This window comes from Fopius arisanus, unplaced genomic scaffold (genome assembly GCF_000806365.1).
Source record: "Fopius arisanus strain USDA-PBARC FA_bdor unplaced genomic scaffold, ASM80636v1 scaffold00033, whole genome shotgun sequence".
NCBI lineage: Eukaryota > Metazoa > Arthropoda > Insecta > Hymenoptera > Braconidae > Fopius > Fopius arisanus.
In genome coordinates, this window is record NW_011887772.1 from 1,172,904 (window position 1) to 1,191,454 (window position 18,551).

The 18,551-nt window shown below is 34.4% G+C and overlaps 4 protein-coding genes across 10 annotated transcripts in view; 2 read left to right on the top strand and 2 right to left on the bottom strand.

Annotated features, from left to right (window-relative positions):
• The window catches only part of usp (ultraspiracle), a 40,382-nt gene extending 38,261 nt beyond the window's left edge, over positions 1-2,121 (bottom strand). The window contains exon 1 of the mRNA XM_011303826.1: positions 1,822-2,121. Within this exon, the coding sequence (XP_011302128.1) occupies positions 1,822-1,840 (19 nt within the window). The 5' untranslated portion in view covers positions 1,841-2,121. The remainder of the gene's footprint in view (positions 1-1,821) is intronic.
• Positions 2,122-2,211: 90 nt separating this feature from the next.
• brn (beta-1,3-galactosyltransferase brn) lies at positions 2,212-4,939 on the top strand. The gene is made up of 2 exons (XM_011303829.1): positions 2,212-2,558; positions 2,657-4,939. The coding sequence occupies exon 2, from the start codon at positions 2,765-2,767 to the stop codon at positions 4,079-4,081; it is 1,317 nt and encodes a 438-aa protein (XP_011302131.1). The 5' UTR covers positions 2,212-2,558; positions 2,657-2,764; the 3' UTR covers positions 4,082-4,939.
• On the bottom strand, positions 4,629-5,845 carry LOC105265972 (Sjoegren syndrome nuclear autoantigen 1 homolog). Of its 2 annotated transcripts, none has more exons than XM_011303828.1 (3): positions 5,668-5,845; positions 5,142-5,341; positions 4,629-5,048 (listed from the first exon to the last, which is right to left on the bottom strand). In XM_011303828.1, the coding sequence occupies exons 1-3, from the start codon at positions 5,717-5,719 to the stop codon at positions 4,944-4,946; spliced, it is 357 nt and encodes a 118-aa protein (XP_011302130.1). In that variant the 5' UTR covers positions 5,720-5,845; the 3' UTR covers positions 4,629-4,943. The 2 variants fall into 2 exon arrangements, with proteins under 2 accessions (XP_011302130.1, XP_011302129.1); XM_011303827.1 differs by having other exon boundaries at positions 5,142-5,350.
• A 1,568-nt stretch (positions 5,846-7,413) lies between these two features.
• The window catches only part of LOC105265974 (titin), an 18,973-nt gene continuing 7,835 nt past the window's right edge, over positions 7,414-18,551 (top strand). For 3 of the 6 annotated variants that reach the window (XM_011303831.1, XM_011303832.1, XM_011303833.1), the window contains exons 1-3: positions 7,416-7,635; positions 17,590-17,823; positions 18,070-18,158. In XM_011303831.1, the coding sequence (XP_011302133.1) occupies positions 7,561-7,635; positions 17,590-17,823; positions 18,070-18,158 (398 nt within the window). In that variant the 5' untranslated portion in view covers positions 7,416-7,560. Of the gene's footprint in view, positions 7,636-16,796; positions 16,845-17,589; positions 17,824-18,069; positions 18,159-18,551 lie in introns of all 6 variants that reach the window. The other 3 variants (XM_011303834.1, XM_011303830.1, XM_011303835.1) reach the window with 3 other exon arrangements.

Below are 18,551 nucleotides of genomic sequence, written 5' to 3' on the forward strand. Positions count from 1 at the left end.
CCCTGGACGAATTGGTGACCGAGGACACTTGGAGACGAACTCTCGAGCAAGCAACATTAAATATACCACAGCCAATCCAGCTTATATTATATCGAATCTTTAACCAAAGTTTAATTGTTAACAATAAATGGAAGATCGAGTCAAATAATTGAATAATCGTAAAATATTGTGTCTCCTACATGAATTTTGCTGAAATGTGGGAATATAAGAAAAAAATTGCATTTTTGGAGAATTAATGAGATGAACAATTGTGAAAATTAAATGACAATTTTGGGAATTAATTGGATTGGGAAATAATTATGTCACGGAAAATGGCAGTTTGTTTGGTCTACACGCGATAAACTCGTCAAATATTCATCCCGATGACGAGGGGATACAATAATGTTCATATTTAAGATGCAACACAGCAGTTATTCGGTGCTATAACCGGCTGTGGATGGGAAGGGAGAGTTATACACCGAGAGTATAAAATAGCAGCAAACTGCAAGCGCACGTTGGAGATTTATTTTTTTTATCTCTCTTCTCCTCGTGTATGCGAGAAACGCTGGGATACGACCTTGGACTTATATAACGAGGGAATGAGAGGGAATAAAAGGGAGATGGAGTTTAAAAAACGAGAATTTCTAACGACAACATGAAAATTCGAAATATATCGAAACATTAATTTGCAAGTTAACTTAATTATCAGAAACAAAAAGGCAAACAAAAATTATAAAATTTATAGATGTGCATCAATTTTTATGCACATGCTATATATATCCCACGAGGGAAAATATTTATTCATTAATTGTATGAAGATTGTATTCCAATTTTAATAAAAAACGGCCCACAGTGTATATTCCTCAAATTCATCAACAAAACGAGATAAATCGAACTGGATATCTAGAACTATTAATTTTAGGAGAAAAGACTTTTTTTCTCCGAAATTCAATGAGCTACAAAAAAGTCCTCTTGTGTTTCCCTCTTAAATCGATAGTTTTCGATATAGGGGGATTATAATAAAAAATATTGAATTCGACTTATTTTTCTTTATCATTTTCTCACTGATATATTATGCATAATTAAAAATGTAACGATTAAATAATTAAATTGAGTGATTTAAGATATTTCAGGACATTTGAAGTCTCTTTGAATTATTTTTTTTTCATGCGGAAAATGGCCTTTACGATGGAGATTGCTGATAAATCGTAAACCTGAGGTCTCGATCTTGGACCTGAAATCTGGACGACAGGTGTCGCCACTTTACAATCACTGATTGCACGATATATGTAATATATAACTTAGACTATTTTCACGTGCTTCTCGCTGTCACATTGCTCTGCCCTCATTTTATGTTCCCCTGATTTTCGGTAATGAGAGACTCCCAGGAACTACAAGCCCATAAATAATTTCCCTCATTGAAAATCCCTTCAATAAATAATAATAAAAAAACTGACCCCGTGATAATAAGGGTTATCACTGGGTTATCACTAATTATTCATAATCTTCTTTCCATATCTAATTCCCAGGGCTAAATTGAATTGTATTCGAGTGAATTTCCCAGTGATAAATAGACCTGCATGACACAGATAAAATTCAATGCCAATTACTCCAACAATTCTGAAAAAATCTTTCTGTTTTCATCAGTAAGTAACTAATGATTTGAATTCTTCGGTAATGAGACGTTTTAGTGAATGATATTCAATGATTTGCAAAAAAAAAAATCGGTCACTGAACTAGATTCGTTTCGACCCTGACACTGCCATTGCCCTGAGCCCCACGATTTGTGTCAATCCCTCAATATTGTTACATTTCGATAAATAAAATAAAAAAATTATTTACCTCTCTCGCTGGTCTCCATGGTGAGTGGCTCGTTCCACAATTTTTCACTGATAATTTCCGATATCGATGCGATTGAAATCACTGGTTAATAAATTCAATAATATACCTTCACCCTTTAATTTAGTGAAGGCCCCCTTCAGCCCAGGACTCTCAAATTCACTCGGATATAAACATGGCCGGTTGCCTCGGCTTGTCACAATTACCCCGGGGTCGTTGAACTTTTCATCATCACCCAGATGTCATCGCTCGTTCTGCCAAAATATTTGTCCAATTTTTTCCAGACTATTGGCACAAGGTGACGATCAATTCCCGACAATTGATCCTGTGAATTTATTGATGACGTTTGACAACTATTTTGACTAGCTTTTCCCGCCAGTTCGTGACCTACTCGCAAGATGGCGGGCATTTAAATTTCGAGAGATTATTTAAATGCCGGAGATTCAACTGTGAATCATCTGTTTACCCTCGTAATGGGTTTTAATTAATACCTAACAAATTCACTGGAAATAATTTATAATAAACGTGTCAATGTTGATAATTCAAGGAATTTCATGTACGGATTTTATTAGTGTTTAAATATTTTGCAGGTTGAGGTTATGTGACAGTCAATTTTCAATTGTTAACGCTTAAAAAATAAGGAGAAGTAATAAATAAATTAAAAAAGTCTTGATTCTCATTGACAAGTTTGAAAGAAATTAAAATCGAGTGAAAATAACTGGCACGTGGGAAAGTTCAAGGTACCACACCCTTAGATTTTCCAAATTGATTAAGATTGCACTTATTTTAGTACCTAAATGGTCCTAATCCCCTAATGATCGTCCTTCCATTATTTTAGATTAGCAAACGACTGGATTCAATAAAAATTATTAATACTGGAGCAGTGAATTACTGCATGATTTTCACTCCAGAAATTATGTGAACTAAACGATGAAAAAGTCTTGAGATGATCCCCCCACCGGACCCTTGCAGTCAGCAGTGTCTGAGGATGATCTCCAGGATAAAACTAAAACACGTCCTTCTGCTTCTGGTGACTCTTTTCCTGCTGGACGTCTTCGGAGCCTTTACCCACGTCTTCGAGCTTTCCTACGACAAATACTTCAAGTACCCCTACGAGGGTGACATCCACGGCTTCATCGACTCAATAAAACACCGGAAAAAGCCGAATGTCGATCCCATCAACGACTACAACTTCAGCTACATCCACGATTGCAAGGATTTCTGCAACACCCAAAACGATTTTCGAAGTCTGAGGATTGTATTTCTGGTGAAATCCTCGGCGGAGCATTTCCAGAGGCGTGTGGCAATAAGGAGCACCTGGGGATTCAAAAAACGATTTTTCGACGTGCCAACGAGAACTATTTTCTTGCTGGGACTTCACAAAGGGGATGACGAGCTCCAGAAGAAGATTGACGAGGAGGCGGAAACGTATAAAGACATTTTGCAGGCGAATTTCATTGATTCCTATTATAATAACACAATTAAAACGATGATTGGATTCAAATGGGCGTACAATCACTGCAGGAACTCCAAGTTTTATTTCTTTGTGGACGACGATATCTACGTGTCTGTGAAGAATGTTCTGAGGTTCATCAGAAATCCTGCGTATTACCCGGAGTATCTGAAGGATCCGAATAGATTAGTTAAGAGGGAAGTTGAGGAGGTGCCAAAGGATTTAGTGAGGAATCCGAGGGCTAATGCTCGGGAGAAGATTCTTATGAGACGAAGGGAGGGCTGGACGAGGCACAACAAGACCAGAATGCCTAGTGGTGATGGATTAAAGGGAGTTGATGATTTGGAGGATAAATTCAATAATTCGACGGTATATAAGAAGCTGACAAGGGGACGTCGTCAAGTTTTCGATTTTGAACTGCCTGATGACGTTAAACTGTTCGCTGGGTATGTCTTTGTATCATCTCCACACAGACACAAGACCTCCAAGTGGTATGTCTCCCTCGAGGAATATCCATTCCATTTGTGGCCACCGTATGTTACTGCTGGGGCTTATGTACTCTCCAAGGCTGCCATGATCGAGATGTATCTCACTAGTTTGTATACCCAGCACTTCAGGTTTGATGATATCTTCCTGGGACTTGTTGCCAAAAAAGCTGACATCGAGCCCTTCCACTGTGATGAGTTCCATTTTTATAAGAAGGATTACACTAAATTTAATTATAAGTACGTTATTTCTTCTCATGGGTATGGGAACCCTGAGGAGCTCATGGAGATATGGAATGAGCAGAAGGGCATGGGAAATGCTTGAGGGAAATTCATCCTGGGGCCAGGAGTTGATGAAAACGAGTTGGTGTTGATTTTCTGGGAGATTTCGAGGAATATCTTTGGATCCAGAAGAGATACAAAATTTTTTGCCCTATCTTTTTTGCAGCTCTCATTTTATTCTACAAAAATGGTCTTGGGGAAAATTTCGATTTCTCGATTGAATTCAGAGATATTCCTCGAAATCTTGACTAGGAAATGAGTCAACTTGTTGTCTTTTAACTCTTTGTTATTGAGACTCTGTTGCATTATTTTTCTTTTATTTTTTTTTAAGGATATGTAGTGTAGAAGGAACACAGATAATTTTGAATAATTATTTGCAATGCAACTGGGCCTCAATTAAGTTATTATTTCAGCTGATGGTTGTGCAAGTAAACTTCTTCCATAGAATTAAAAAATGACAAAGGGAAGTTGGTCTTGAATTTTTTTGTGATCGCCTTATTTATGCAATCATTGTCTGCACGGTATAATCTTTATATATAAATTAGTGTGAAATATTTTTGCGGAGTAACGAGCAATTTATAAATGTCAAGTTTAATTATACAGTAAAATTTATTCATCCGTTATGGTATTATTCTCCTATTATGGCAGTGCTGATTCATCTGACACCAGACTTTGTTATAATTAATCAGTATAAAATTGTTGTTAGATATATTATTCTTAGAGGATTGAAAAGAAAATTCTGTACTCTTAGAACCAATAATCATTCAGCAGGTCGAGGTAATTATTTATAAAAATATGTCTAGTGATATTTACAAGTTTGTACTGGATTGAATCTCCAATCAGTCGAGGCAGTCTCTACTGCTGTGATCAATATTTTAATAAATAATTTTCTAGAATACGATTTGTTATTGTTGTCTATGTTTATCACCATTGGCTTTTATGAAGGTTTGGTCCAAAGTTGTTGCTTCACGTTTTATCATATTTAGAAGGAGTTGGGAGCTCTCGAGGATCTAGAAATGTTAATAACCATTCGTATTAGATTTTTTTTTTAATTATTGTTAATTACATTCATTTGAAGCAGTTACTGAGCAAATTTTCTTCACCTTCATGTAAGCAGATTCTGTATCCGCAATCGTTCGATCGTATTCATTTCTGACAGCAACTCTTTTCCCAAGACTCTCATTGATTCGTGTCAATTTGTACGACATTTTTTCAATTTCCCTCTGCAAATTATTTTTCTCTTCCTCCTGTGTGTCGATTTCCGTTTGCAATTCAGCCCTCCGTAATTTCATATTCTCCAAACCTACACAGACTCCAAAAATGATATATTAATTTTTCTGGTCTAATAATTTTCACAAGAAGTTTAAAACCCAAATTATCACATGTGAATGAATTTTCAAAAAGATCCATTTCCCATTGATAAATAATTGAATTAAAAATTAAAAAATTCGTTCCAATGAATTCATATCAATTTGAAAAAAACTGCTCGAATGAAATTGAAATATTAATTGACGATTGTTATAAATAATCTCACGAATTTTATAAAGAGTGCATTAATTTTTTTCTGACTCTTTCACTCCTGAATTAGTTAAAAAATATAAATTAGAGGTTAAGCTGTAATTTACTCACATTTCACAAGCTCCTGATTATAAGTCTGCAGTGCAGCCCCGTGTTGAGACATATTCGTCGAATTATCGAAGCCAATTAATTATCCGAGGGTTTAAAAAATTAAACACAACATTATAATTGAAGATGGACAAGTAATATTGCTCCTCTTCACCTCCGGTGTTTTGAAAACAAAAAAATCGTTGACACTTTCTCGCATTTCCATGTTCCACCGCAAGATGACAATTGCATCGCGATAAATCCCTTCATTACCGACGTAATTACAAAAATATTAATTCCTGAGCGCGAAGGGAGGTCGCAGTTTTGAACTATTTTGAGGACTCGACATTGAGAGATTTATTTTTAAATAAATTCCGCCTCGACGAATCGTCCTCCGCATATCGAACGGAAAATGCGAGGAATTCTCTTGAGTAATTAATGGGTTAATGAGTTCTTTACCATTCATTCCAATTATTATTTTCCTTGGAAGATTATTCCCTAGAACTCGGCAGTGATTTTTCAAAAAATTACAATAATTCCAAAATCCAGAAAAATTTTAATTTCACACGAAAAATTATCACTAATCACTGGTACTTATTCATCTTTTTTATATTAAAAATAATTAATGATTATTAATTATTGGAGTCGGAACGGAGAATTGTTGGAGTCCCCATTTGTTAATGATGAATTTTTGTGGGGGAAATAGATTTTGCAATTCAAATAAATCCATTTGTTGATAATAATCAATGAATTTAAGATGTCAATGGTTTTTTTATAATTTGAATAACATTTCTCGTGGCATTGACACAGATATTGGGGATTTGTCTCCTGCGTAGGAGGTGAGAGATAATTTCGAGATGAAAACAGTTGATTTAGATGTTGACCGCATTTCTCTGTTTATATCACGTGTTGACGAAGATTTTTATTGAATCCAAAATGACTTTTCATGTATAGCTATTTCTCGTTATTTCTCCTCGAAATTCCCTGCGATCTAACGAAAAGTTGCAGATTTTTAAAAAAGATTTCCTTTCAAGAGTTTTCTTAAAGACTAAAGATTCTTTTAAAGATTTTTTAAAAATATGTCACATACAGGGAAAAAAGAAGAAAAAGGGAAATTGTTTAGACAATATTAAACTGGAATGCAATGCAATTTTTTCCCGCCTAAAATTTCAGCCCATCGATTTTTATCGCGTGTTCTTCGATGATAAAAGATTTAAAGCTCTACTTGACCTTGAGATTTCCCGCGTCACTGTAGGGTGAAAAAAAAGTGGAGGGGGGTTTTGAGGGAAATGCTAAAAACAGATCTTTTACACTTTTTCGGGTCTAAAGTCTCATTGAATTGTTGATAAATAACGATGTTTATTTTTTTTTTCATTTGACTCAACAATTTTTCCATCTTGCAGTGGAAATATGAAATAATTAAAAAATCTAAGATTTCTAATAAAACAAATATAAATGATTAATTAAATTTTTTATTAATCCTGATAGACAATTTAAAAAAGATAAATATTACGTAAAAAAAAATTAGAAAATTTTCAAATTCAATGATTTTTGAATGATTTCCATAAATATTTATAATTTTTATTCTCAACAAATGATTACGATGGGAAAAAATAGTTGACGTGTGCAACCTTAACACGATTCTATTTCTCTCGATGCATCAGACAACTGACGCAATATTTTCGCTCCCTAAAAAAAAACGAAAAAAGATGACCGAGGGGGTGGGACGATGGGGATTTTGGTCGGCGGGAAAAAATAAAGTGTTGGGCATATGTAGAGGAGTTGGATCGCGTACCAAAAGTTTGTCTCGTTGATTTTCAAGACAGAACCGTACGAACTTCCACCGCGGCAACATCAGCTGTTCAAAGCGGCATAACTTGGATTTATTTTTTTTATCAATACCTCAACGAAGCGAAAATGGTTTACGAAAGCGATTTCTATACGACCCGACGACCCTACACCCGCCCTATTTCTTCTCACTACACCATCACGGTTAGTAATTTTTTCTTGAGTGATCATTTCCGTTATTCATCAATAACAATAATGTGTACGCAATATGCAACTAATTACCTCATCCCAGTACATCTACACTGACCCAAATTTTTATTTTAATTATTCAAAAATCTACACGCCCAGAAAATTTGGGAATAATAAAAAAATATTTTTTCATACAAAAAAAAATTCTGTATTTAAAATTTTATCAAATATCTTCAATTTATATTTTTTAAAAACAATATTGTTCAATAGGCTAGAACAATTCAAGATAAATTATCATCCACAAAAAAATCAGTGATAATAATTATTTTTTTTATTTGTTAAATTAAATTTATTCAGTTGTAATAAAATATTCATTGAGTTTAGAAAAAATAAAAATTTCAATTTGTAACTTCAATTTATCCATCTAAAAATGCGAGTCAACGTTTCACTCAATTTGTTTATAATTTGTTTATCCACGCGGATTAAATCCAGATATTCATAACGAACGAAATTATTATAAATTATCATTGAATTATGATAATTAGCAATAATAACAGCCATGCACGTAATGACAATCAGCTTTTCGCTTAATTCTTGTAAGACTGTGTAAAAGGATCGTAAAGGCGTTCTCGCAAATCCAATTGTTTAAATAAATACAGCGAAACATTGACTCCGCAGCGTTCAATGTTACTCACAAAAAAACATCACCACCGCAATTCCGTTGGTCAACAAATCTTGAAACATAATATACAATAAATACGATATTATTGTTTATATAATAAATTTGTGTTGGCAAATGGATTCGGAAATGTCTCGCAAAGTCTCAACTTCCACACTTTACTCCGACCACTATTTACTCATTTTTTTAAACAATTATTCTGCATTGAAATAAAAAACGTGTACTCGGTGTCTCACACGGTTTTATTATTGTTATTTTATACAATTGTCGAATATTTTTATTAAATAAAACATTGGATTCCCTCGTCTTTCTCATAATTATCACCAAAAACCATTTGATGACTCGATTTCATTTCTCAAATGTTTAAAAAAATACTGACATTAAAAAAAAATTAAATGTTGATAAAAATTTATTGACAGTGGAGATGATTTCGTGGTGAATATTCTGGAATTTATTGGAGACAGCGGAGTTTGTCTGTTATAAACAAATGAATCCTCTCCAGTGAATTGTTATCAACATTCATATTTATAATTAATTCATTTTAATTAATGAATATCCCTTTGTGTAACGGAGTCCCAATGACATCGCGGGGCCCGTCAGCCATTTTCTGTGTTTTTCATCTCCATAAATTGAATGTTGCAAAAGAATTTTTCACGATGAGAAATAATGACTGCAACATTTCCGGTCAGGAAATATTTCCCAACGCTGCGGTAAAAATGACAATTTCTCTGATAAAAATATTGCTATTTCCAAAAAATCATCTGAATTTTTTATTTTTACTGGAATGTCCAGAGAAAAAATAATCACCAGACGTGGGAGTAATTTTGCACAAAATTTTTTCAACGTGGGAGTAAAAAACTCGAGGGTTATCATAATTGTTTGTGTAATATTTGGCCCAGAATTATCATATGACAGTACACACGTGCCTATTCAGAGGACAACAGCGATATTTGGCCGAGTGCCGCCTCCGAATTTATTTATAATAATTCAACAACTGAAATTTCAGTTGAAGGTGGAAATAAAATTTTTCTCGCGATGAAAAAAAGTGGATGGAGGCCGGAAGTCATTGGCATGTTGGCCAGGCGATGGGTGTGAATGGTAGGACTTGTAAAGTAGAGTGTAAAGTAGGATTTAAAAATCAAAGTACGTATTAATAGCTGAAGTAGAGGGCAGTGGGGTCATAGTTACGACTATTCCGAGCTGCAGAGCCATTTTCCGGGACTGTGAAATGTTTATACTTAGAAAATAAGACGAAAAAAATATCCACGGATCTGTGATGCTGAATAAACTCGAGATTCCAGAATTTTCTGAAGAAGAATTCTCAAAATCACTAGAAGGCCCTTTAAAAATAGAATATTATTAAAAACGAATTCAAATTCGACAGGAATTTTCCCGCGCATTCGCATATTTGAAAAATTAAATCAATCTTTTTGTGATGATTTTGAAAAATTACGTATCACTCTTCTGTTAATGAAAATAATTTAAATCTTCTGATTATTCATGTAGATCCAGAAATCGATTAACTTTTCGTGATGATAAAAATGACGCGCCATTCTTCTGTCAATTACAAAAATCGTGAGATTTCCGGAGGATTTCCTGACGATTTCAGGAAGGAATTCCCCCTGCCAATAGGATTCAATGATCGCCATGTTTTCTCCATAAATTCCTGTCTCCGCCCAAAATCCAGAAATTCCTAGACAGAGAATTCCTCAACCAATTTTTTTCTCATTAAATTCCTCATGATCTTAAAAATGACGCGTCATTCTTCTGTCAATTACAAATTCGTGAGATTTCCTGAGGATTTCCTGACGATTTCAGGAAGGAATTCCCCCAACCAATAGGATTCAATGATCGCCATGTTTTCTCCATAAATTCCTGTCTCCGCCCAAAATCCAGAAATTCCTAGACAGAGAATTCCTCAAACAATTTTTTTCTCATTAAATTCCTCACGATCTTCAACTGAGAAATTCTTCTTTAATTATCCGATGAAGATTTTCATCACAAGTTTTATAGGAAGATAATGTGTAATTAAAATCCTAAAGAAAATAAAAAGAGAATAAAATTCCACGGAATTCCACGAAGAAAATATGAGAGATTTTTCATTCCAATGTAAACACTTTTCCAAGTGCGAGAGGGAAATGATTTTCTTTTTCTAATTGAAAGGGAATTATTTAGTCAGTGATTTTATGGAGAAAATAAAATTTTCATGTAATGATCGGGTGGTGGGAGGGCGTCGGTCACGTACTGGCGTCGGTGTTGCGTTACGCTGCCCTAATTTAGACTCAGGGCGTCCCGACGCTCCATTCCCCCACCTTCTGGTACACATACGTTTCATATGTACGTCAGCGTAAATTCATACATGCAAATCCCGAGATTCTTTCTCAGTAAATAAATTCGTTTTTCTAAAAAAAAAAAAAAGATATTCGCCTACTGAATCAATCTATTTTATTTATTTATTACTCGGTAAATTTATTTGGCACAAATTGATGCAGAGGAATATTCACATCGAAATATATATTATTAATATATAATAATAATAATAATAATAATAATAATAATAATAATAATAATAATAATAATAATTTATTATTATTAATATTATTACTATTTGTCGTCAGTAAATTTACTTGGCAAAAGTAATGATTTTCCATTGCGCTAATTACCAGTGGATTTTAGTCAAAATTTCGTTGATCTATTTTTCCAATTTTCTTCAACGAATTGTGGGGAATAAAATTGCAAATAAGAGTGACTAGTCCGTCATTAATTTATAGAATCGTAACGTCAGGTGTACGTCAATGGAATGAATCGTCAGTGCAATGAGAAAATATTTTGGCAGAGACTCCGGGAGTTCCGGATATAAAAGTAGTATGAGCCATCAGCCTGTGTAACATTTTTTTCTAATCTTAACTGCTCGATAAAATTATTGCTCGCTGATTTTCATTCATCACTATCTATCTAATTAGTTTGGAATAATTATAATTGGGGGAAGGGGAGGGGGGTATGCGGATCAGGTACTTGGGAATTTTTCAGGCTTTCAATTATTTTCGAATTCGATTAATTCTTTAAAAATTACTAGTTATTATTGTTTTAATTAGTCTATTCACGAATGAATGGATTTTACGAAAATTATGTAATGCCTTGTTTTTTTAAACAATGAAATATTTGAAAAATGGTTTTCTCTGATTTAATCAGATAATTATGGATAATTTTCGGGGAATTGTTTTAAAAAATGGCTAATTTGCAATTATATTCATAAAAATTCTAGTGCTATTCCAGTAAATTTTTTTGGGATTCTCATAAAGCATTTCCCAACAATTGTTTCTTAACATTTACATAAATATTGCCCAGCGAATTCTCCGAGAGTCGTCGGAATTAATCCCGTCAAAAAGAAAAAAAAAAGGAATTCCCGTTGTAAAAAATCTCGGGTGGACATCGGCCTAAAATCTCGGTGGCAGTTGGAGGTATTGGTGTGGAAGTGGAAGACAATCGGATAAAAATACCCGAGAACGCCAGAATGATCCAGAGGAGGTGGAAATTTCCAAATGACGAAAAAAATCCCTGAAATTTCTAGGAACGTGAGTTGTTCCCGTGGGAGAAGGTACCATTTGTTCCCCGTCCATCACTAGTACCAGAGCCCTACACCGTTTGGGGCAGGAAGAGGCAGAATCCTGAGAAGGAATTTTACCAGTACGCCACAATCAGAGATAAAGAGGGAATTCGTGGAAGAGATGCTGCAAGGGATGATCACACGAGACAACTGATTAGGGGTGGAGCTGTCTCGAAGGTTGGCCTGGATGCAGCTGCTGAATTGGCAGCTAGGGGTCATGTCTTTGAGACTGGTGTTCTGTCAAGACAGCCTGGAGCTAATAGACACGCCATGACACCTGCCACTGGCCGTACAAAAATTCTCATGGCACTCCAGAAACCCTCGTGGTATCGATTCTGAAAGATAAATGTCAATTTTTTTTTTTTAGAATTTCTCTGAATTAAATCGACGTTCATGACTTCATGTCTCATTCTTTTCCGTTCTTCATTATATAATCATTACGAATTAATTATTATTTTATTATAATTAATTTGACTGTTAGGGAGATAAAAATAGGGGAATCCCCAGAAATTTTTGTGAAAAGCACTAGAATTTTCCCCTAGAGGAATTCCTGAGCGCGCGAAGGCTGCGACAATTTGAAATTGCCGGAATAATTATTCATCTTCAAACAATTTGGCCGATGAGACACCGAGTAATATTTGTTAAGTAATTTAGCAAGGATGATTTATTATTTATCCTTCTTTCCCACTCTCACCGTTAATAATTTCCTGTCAAGGGATGCTCGCCAAAATTATAATATTGCCCAACAACTCCACGTCGACATTGTTCCGAATATTTTCATCAAGGATAAATTATTATTAAATCCGTTATCAAATTATTTTGCGCTCTTGGCACTGCCTTACGATTTTATAAGAGCGTATTGAATTTTATGTAATTATTATGGTGGGAGGAAGACAAGGTGTCGAGTCGGACAAAAGTTTAGAAGCTGAAAACACTCCCACACATTACACAAAACATTTTTTTTATTCCAGTATCGAGTAATTGAATTTTGCAAACGGAATTTAAGACAATTTGATTTACGCCAAACGCTGACTTCATTCAGGCAATTTCCCTTTTTTTTTCTGGAATTAAAATCCATGAAGAATCGACTCGAAGAATTTGAAGAATTTTTTGTTTAAATTTTTTGTTATAATTTATTTTCTGATATTTTTACATTAAAAAAAATGAGTCATCGTTAATGTGATTTTTTTTTTCGCGAGTGAGAGATCTTTTCTCCTTGTAGATTGTGTTGTAGATTTTTCATTCTGGAAGCTAGATAATTTTGGAAATAGAGGGATTTCAATTTTACAGTCTCAGATAAAGTTTGAAAAGACGAAAAATTTACCTAGAAGATCATGATTAATGTCCGGAATTATATCCGAACTTTTTGTCGGAGAATTTTTCGGGGGTGATAAAAAGTTTCGGGAGGAGATTAAAAGTCAGGGGCTGGAGATATTTATGTCCTAGGGAGAGTCCAGACGGTTCTCCGAGAGTATAAAGACCTCGATGAAAAATCCTCGGGAAATTGACTGGGGATTTAGGAGCAGATTGATACTTTAATCTAGCAGAAAATAAAACATAAAATACTTTGAGAAAATTCCCTCCGAGAATTGGCTACATTAATGAATTTAGCGTTCAGAGAAAAGGAAAATATTCGAATCTCTCTTTTCCCCAATTTGTGGTGAACCTTCTGATGAATCTCTCAGCATAAAGTACTTTTTTTAGTAGCGAAGAAAGTTTTCCGAAAATCTCTCGACATTTTCCCCTAAATCCCTCGTTTCCGAGATAAATCTAGAATTATCACAACTACAGGGAGAAAAGGGAGAAAAGGGAGAAAAAGGGAGAAAAAGGGAGGAAAGGGGAAAGAGGAAGAAAAAGGGAGGAGTTGCTTGATCCCAGAAAAGAATTCTTCCTGCTGGAGCCTTTTTCCAACATCAAAAAGCTTTTATTCCTTGTGCCCATGATTCAAGTAATCGAAATTTAACAGCAGCTCTCATTGAGGTAAAAAATGGGCAAAAAAATATCGTGTCAATTGGCAAAAAAAGTACTTACCCTAGGGATTTGCTTTGAGGATGATCTGGGGGTGAATAGTGATGAGTTTTAGGGTTTCAACGGATACCAAAGTCAAAGTCAAAGTCGAATAATTGTCTTTAGACACCTCGGCATTATGTGGTGCGTGACTATCCGGATGCTGGTGTGAGATCAGCTCAGGAGCAGTACAGCTACAGTTACACCAATACATCGTCGTCATCTGATCCACGTGGTAGACCTCTGACACGCACTGAGCAGTCGACGTACAAGCGGGAATCTGGACCCTATGGTGCATACTCCACTGAAAGATCCACACGATCAACTGGAGGTCCTGGTGGTTATCACTCATCCTACGATAGCCACACCTCTGGTCGTCTCCCTGGTGGCACTACCTATCGTCATTACTCCTATCGCGTGTAATCTCCAATAATCACCTTCACAACCTGAGAGAATATTTCACTATAATTATCCTTTCGTTCAGATTTCACTATTTTTATATTCTCTCATTTTTATTTTTAAAATTGCGCCTTTTGTTCTTCAAGCGATCCCTGAAATTTTATTGAATACTAATGAGTTTTGCGTTTTTGGAAATTTTTTGACTATTTAAAAAATATTTGAAATTTATATTTATAAATAAATAAGTGAAATGGATATTTTTGGATGGAAATTTGGGAAGAATGGGAGATTAATTTTTTTAATTAAAATAAAATTCATCGAGCTGTCGAGAAATATTTTATTGAAGAAGTTACTTTGACTTTTTGAAGAAGAAGAATTATTGAGCGTAAATTTTCTAAATTTTTGCAAAAAAAATGGGAAAAACTTGAATTACAATGAAATTCAGAGTTTCAATGTTTCAAAGAATGAAAAAATTTTTTAAACATTTCAGGCGTTCATTAAAAGTAAATCAATAATTTAAGATAATTATCTGATTTGCATTAATTTATTAAACAAATGAAAGTGAAAATCTTTCGTCTCCTCAGGTTGAAGGGCCTTTTTAATTCGATTTCAGTTTTTCTCGTGAACTCCGCTTTATATTTTAGTACACAAATTTTAATTAAATTGCCCACTGCAATTACATAGGTGATAGGACGTGCAATGATTTTTATTAAATAAATGGCACAGCGAAGATTCGGAAAGATTTCTTGTTTGGACTGCGTCGGTGGACATTAAATGGTCCGATAAAAAAGGCATTCGATAATCTCGAAATTTTTTTATGGGACACGGTCCTTTATCCCGGATATTCCCCGATGCATGAAAAATTCATAAATGTCATCTAAAAAATCACCCGATCAATCAAGAATCCTTTCCTGTGCCAGCGTGATCATCGTCGACATTATAGAACTCTCATCACTGTCAATAATCTTGAATGCTAACAATTTCTGTGACTTAATAAATAAACGTTTTGGCAAAATCTAAATCGAAATGATTATTCTATAAATGACATAACTTGGATCTTTTCAAATATTCATTGATTCAAGAAAATACGGAAATCATCAGGGTTTTTAAACAATTAATCTTCCATTCATTATAAACAATTTAAAAAATGTATAGATTTTTTTCGACTTTAAGGCGCGGGTGGACCTTTTGTTTAAATTTTATCTTTTTAGCCTAAACACATTAAAATTTGGGATCAAATTTGTGTTGCGAGAGCTACTCGAATGGTTATAAAAAAATAATGAAAAAAAGAGGAAAAATTATTGAAGGGCGCTAAAGAGCGATATTGTTTAAAAGGCATCTACCAAGTTTACACAAAAATAATAAAAATTACGCGGCTTACCATGGCTCTCCAGAAGATTGAGTGACAGCTAGATGCAATAGTAAGCTGCGTATTTTTTATTATTTTTTATCAAACTTGGTAAATCCCTTTTAAATAATATCGATCTTTAGCGCCCTTCAATAATTTTTCCTCTGTTTTTCATTATTTTTTCATGTCCATTCAAGTGCTCCCCGCAACACAAAATTGATCCCAAATTTTAATGTATTTTAGGTTAAAAAGATAAAATTTAAACAAAAGTCGACGTTCGATAGATAGTTCACCCGGGCCTTAAATAATTATTCAAATTTAAAAATCGAGGGAAATTTAATTTGGAAACGTGGATGAGTGCATTTACTCTCAAAGCAATGAATATTTATTGATAACGATTTTTTTTAGTGAAAGGACCACTAATTATTAAATTAACATTTATAAAAATCGATTACCACTTGACAACTCCACGATTATCGGTAATAGCACGTAGTAATACCATAAATCATGGGTGAGAGTAAATCCACCCTCTGACCTCTCCTCAATTAATCCCAAATGCGAAGGAAATGGAGAAGGAGAATAAATCAAAATTTCCGGTAAAATAGACGGTAAAAGCTCTGAGATTGACACGGGCACATGGCCGGAATAAAAACGCCCGTAGACACCCACATTGAGGAAAAATTCGCCATTTGTTCGGAAGAAAAATGGAGGAGACACTCGTTTTATTTATCCATTAACTCCTCACAAATACGAGGCGATCGATAAAACGTGCGACACTGAGACACACGCGTTCCATTCAATTGCAGAAAAATATTTTCTTCACTTACTTTCACATTCCTCATCCCCTCAATTATCAAATTTTTTATTCCAAAACGACAATTTCCACAATAATTTATAATTAAACCTAAACTGAACTCAAATCAATTGAAATGAGAATCCAGAATGAAAATAAATAAACAAAGACCATTTTGCAAAGCTCAAAAAATGGATATTGACATAAATTTAATGCTTTATTTTTTATTTTACACGCTCAACCCGTCCCGTCGCCTTCGTTGACCTTTGTTTAATTATTCCACCTTTAATTAACAATCTGGCTACTTCATCGTAAACTTGGCAATTCAATAAATTAACAACAGAATCCTGGAGGCATCATCCGGCCGATTACACCACTTCAGCAGACGCAGGTCAGCTTTTAATTAATTATTTATTTAATCAAGACATTGCACTGGTACATGAAGAGAAATTAACTATTTATCAATTACTCCAAAAGACTAATGATTATTTATAATTAAAGGATCATAATCCTTATTATTATTGTTACTATTGGCGTTGTAGTTGTTGAAATGAAAATATCTGTTCAGATGAATGAAAAAATGATTAATTAAATAATTTCTCTCCATATTAATGATAAAATGACAGCTTTTCCGCTCGCTATCACCGCCATCATCGCCGTAGCTTTAAACCTGAATAAGGAGTAATTTAAATTAACCCTGATGTATTGAGGAATGATGAGCACCTGCTGTCCCTCTCAAACGAATATTTCACAGTCGAATGCATCCGAGAGTTCAAAATCCTTAACAAATTCTCCATTCACCAAAGGGAATCTCCACAAACTTCGAAGGCGACTGCTTCCTCTGCTTTTCAAGATGACTCCATCAACTCCACCGAGATTACTCGAATCTGTTCAATTGAAACCGCTTGGGAAACTAACAATGGTTAATTACCAGTACTGAGAGAATCAATCGGTTTGACATGGATAATTAGAGAAAAGATCATTGAAAATTGTTACAGATTCAAAAATGACAATTTCATTAGTTTAAATTAGTTTAATTAATAGAGATTTTGGGGGAGTAATGGATAGTTAAATCGATGAGCTCTCGGTGCTGGGGATTATCGATGGGAAATTGTTATGAAAAATTGATGAAGTAGGCACTGAATCATCTGCCCCACACAATTCCATATGTTGGACACAAGAGGCTCGTCCATGTGATTCATACACCTTATCCAGTTATTCATTACACTCGACAAGTGCCAGTACCGATTAGGATTTACTCACGAGTACGACCGAGTGTAATTGCTGCTGAACTCCAGAGGATAAGGGACTTGCCTAGACCCTCCAGCGTCTCATATGTCTCGAGGTACCTCAACTCCAGGGACAACATCGTAAGTTGGATCTCATGCACCAATCAATTACCAAATATCCACGTTATTAATTAATATAATAATTATAATAATTGTTGGAGGGTTTCGCGAGCGGAAACCGCGTCATTTCGATTACACTATTTATTTTATTTGTGGACAGAGGTTTTGCTGATGAAAATACTTTTGTCGTAGTATTTTTTTTTAATTTAGTATTTCAATGATTTTTTTTCTTATTATTATCAATTTGTTTAATGGATTTTTTAACAGCTGTTCGATGATGAAGCGAGAGAAATTCGCGCCAGGGCGGATTCACTTCTGCGTAAAATTCACGTCTTCGTACCGAGACCGTTATCCAGGTACATTGTTTATTTATTTAATTATCTAGTTCTGGAAGAATAAATATAAAAATATAAAAATATGAAACGTTGAAATAAATGTCTCTCCTCGTAATTAGTCCAGTTGCTGAGCAAAAGCAATTACTTTTCTTAATTTGTAATGAGTTAATTTGTAATTATCTTTCTTGGGTTATGAATTTGCGAATGTAAAATTGATATTGATTGAGTATTTTGGGGCCTGAGCCAGTGATTTTATAGTAAAAATAGAAAAAATAATGCACAGAAAAAAATCCAAAAATTAGATCTGCATTTTCAATTATAAATTGAGAGTTTTCATTGCAATTCTAAATCGTAGGGTGTAGAATAGGATTTTCACTGACTTGAAATTTCGATGTCGAGGAATGTCACTTTGAT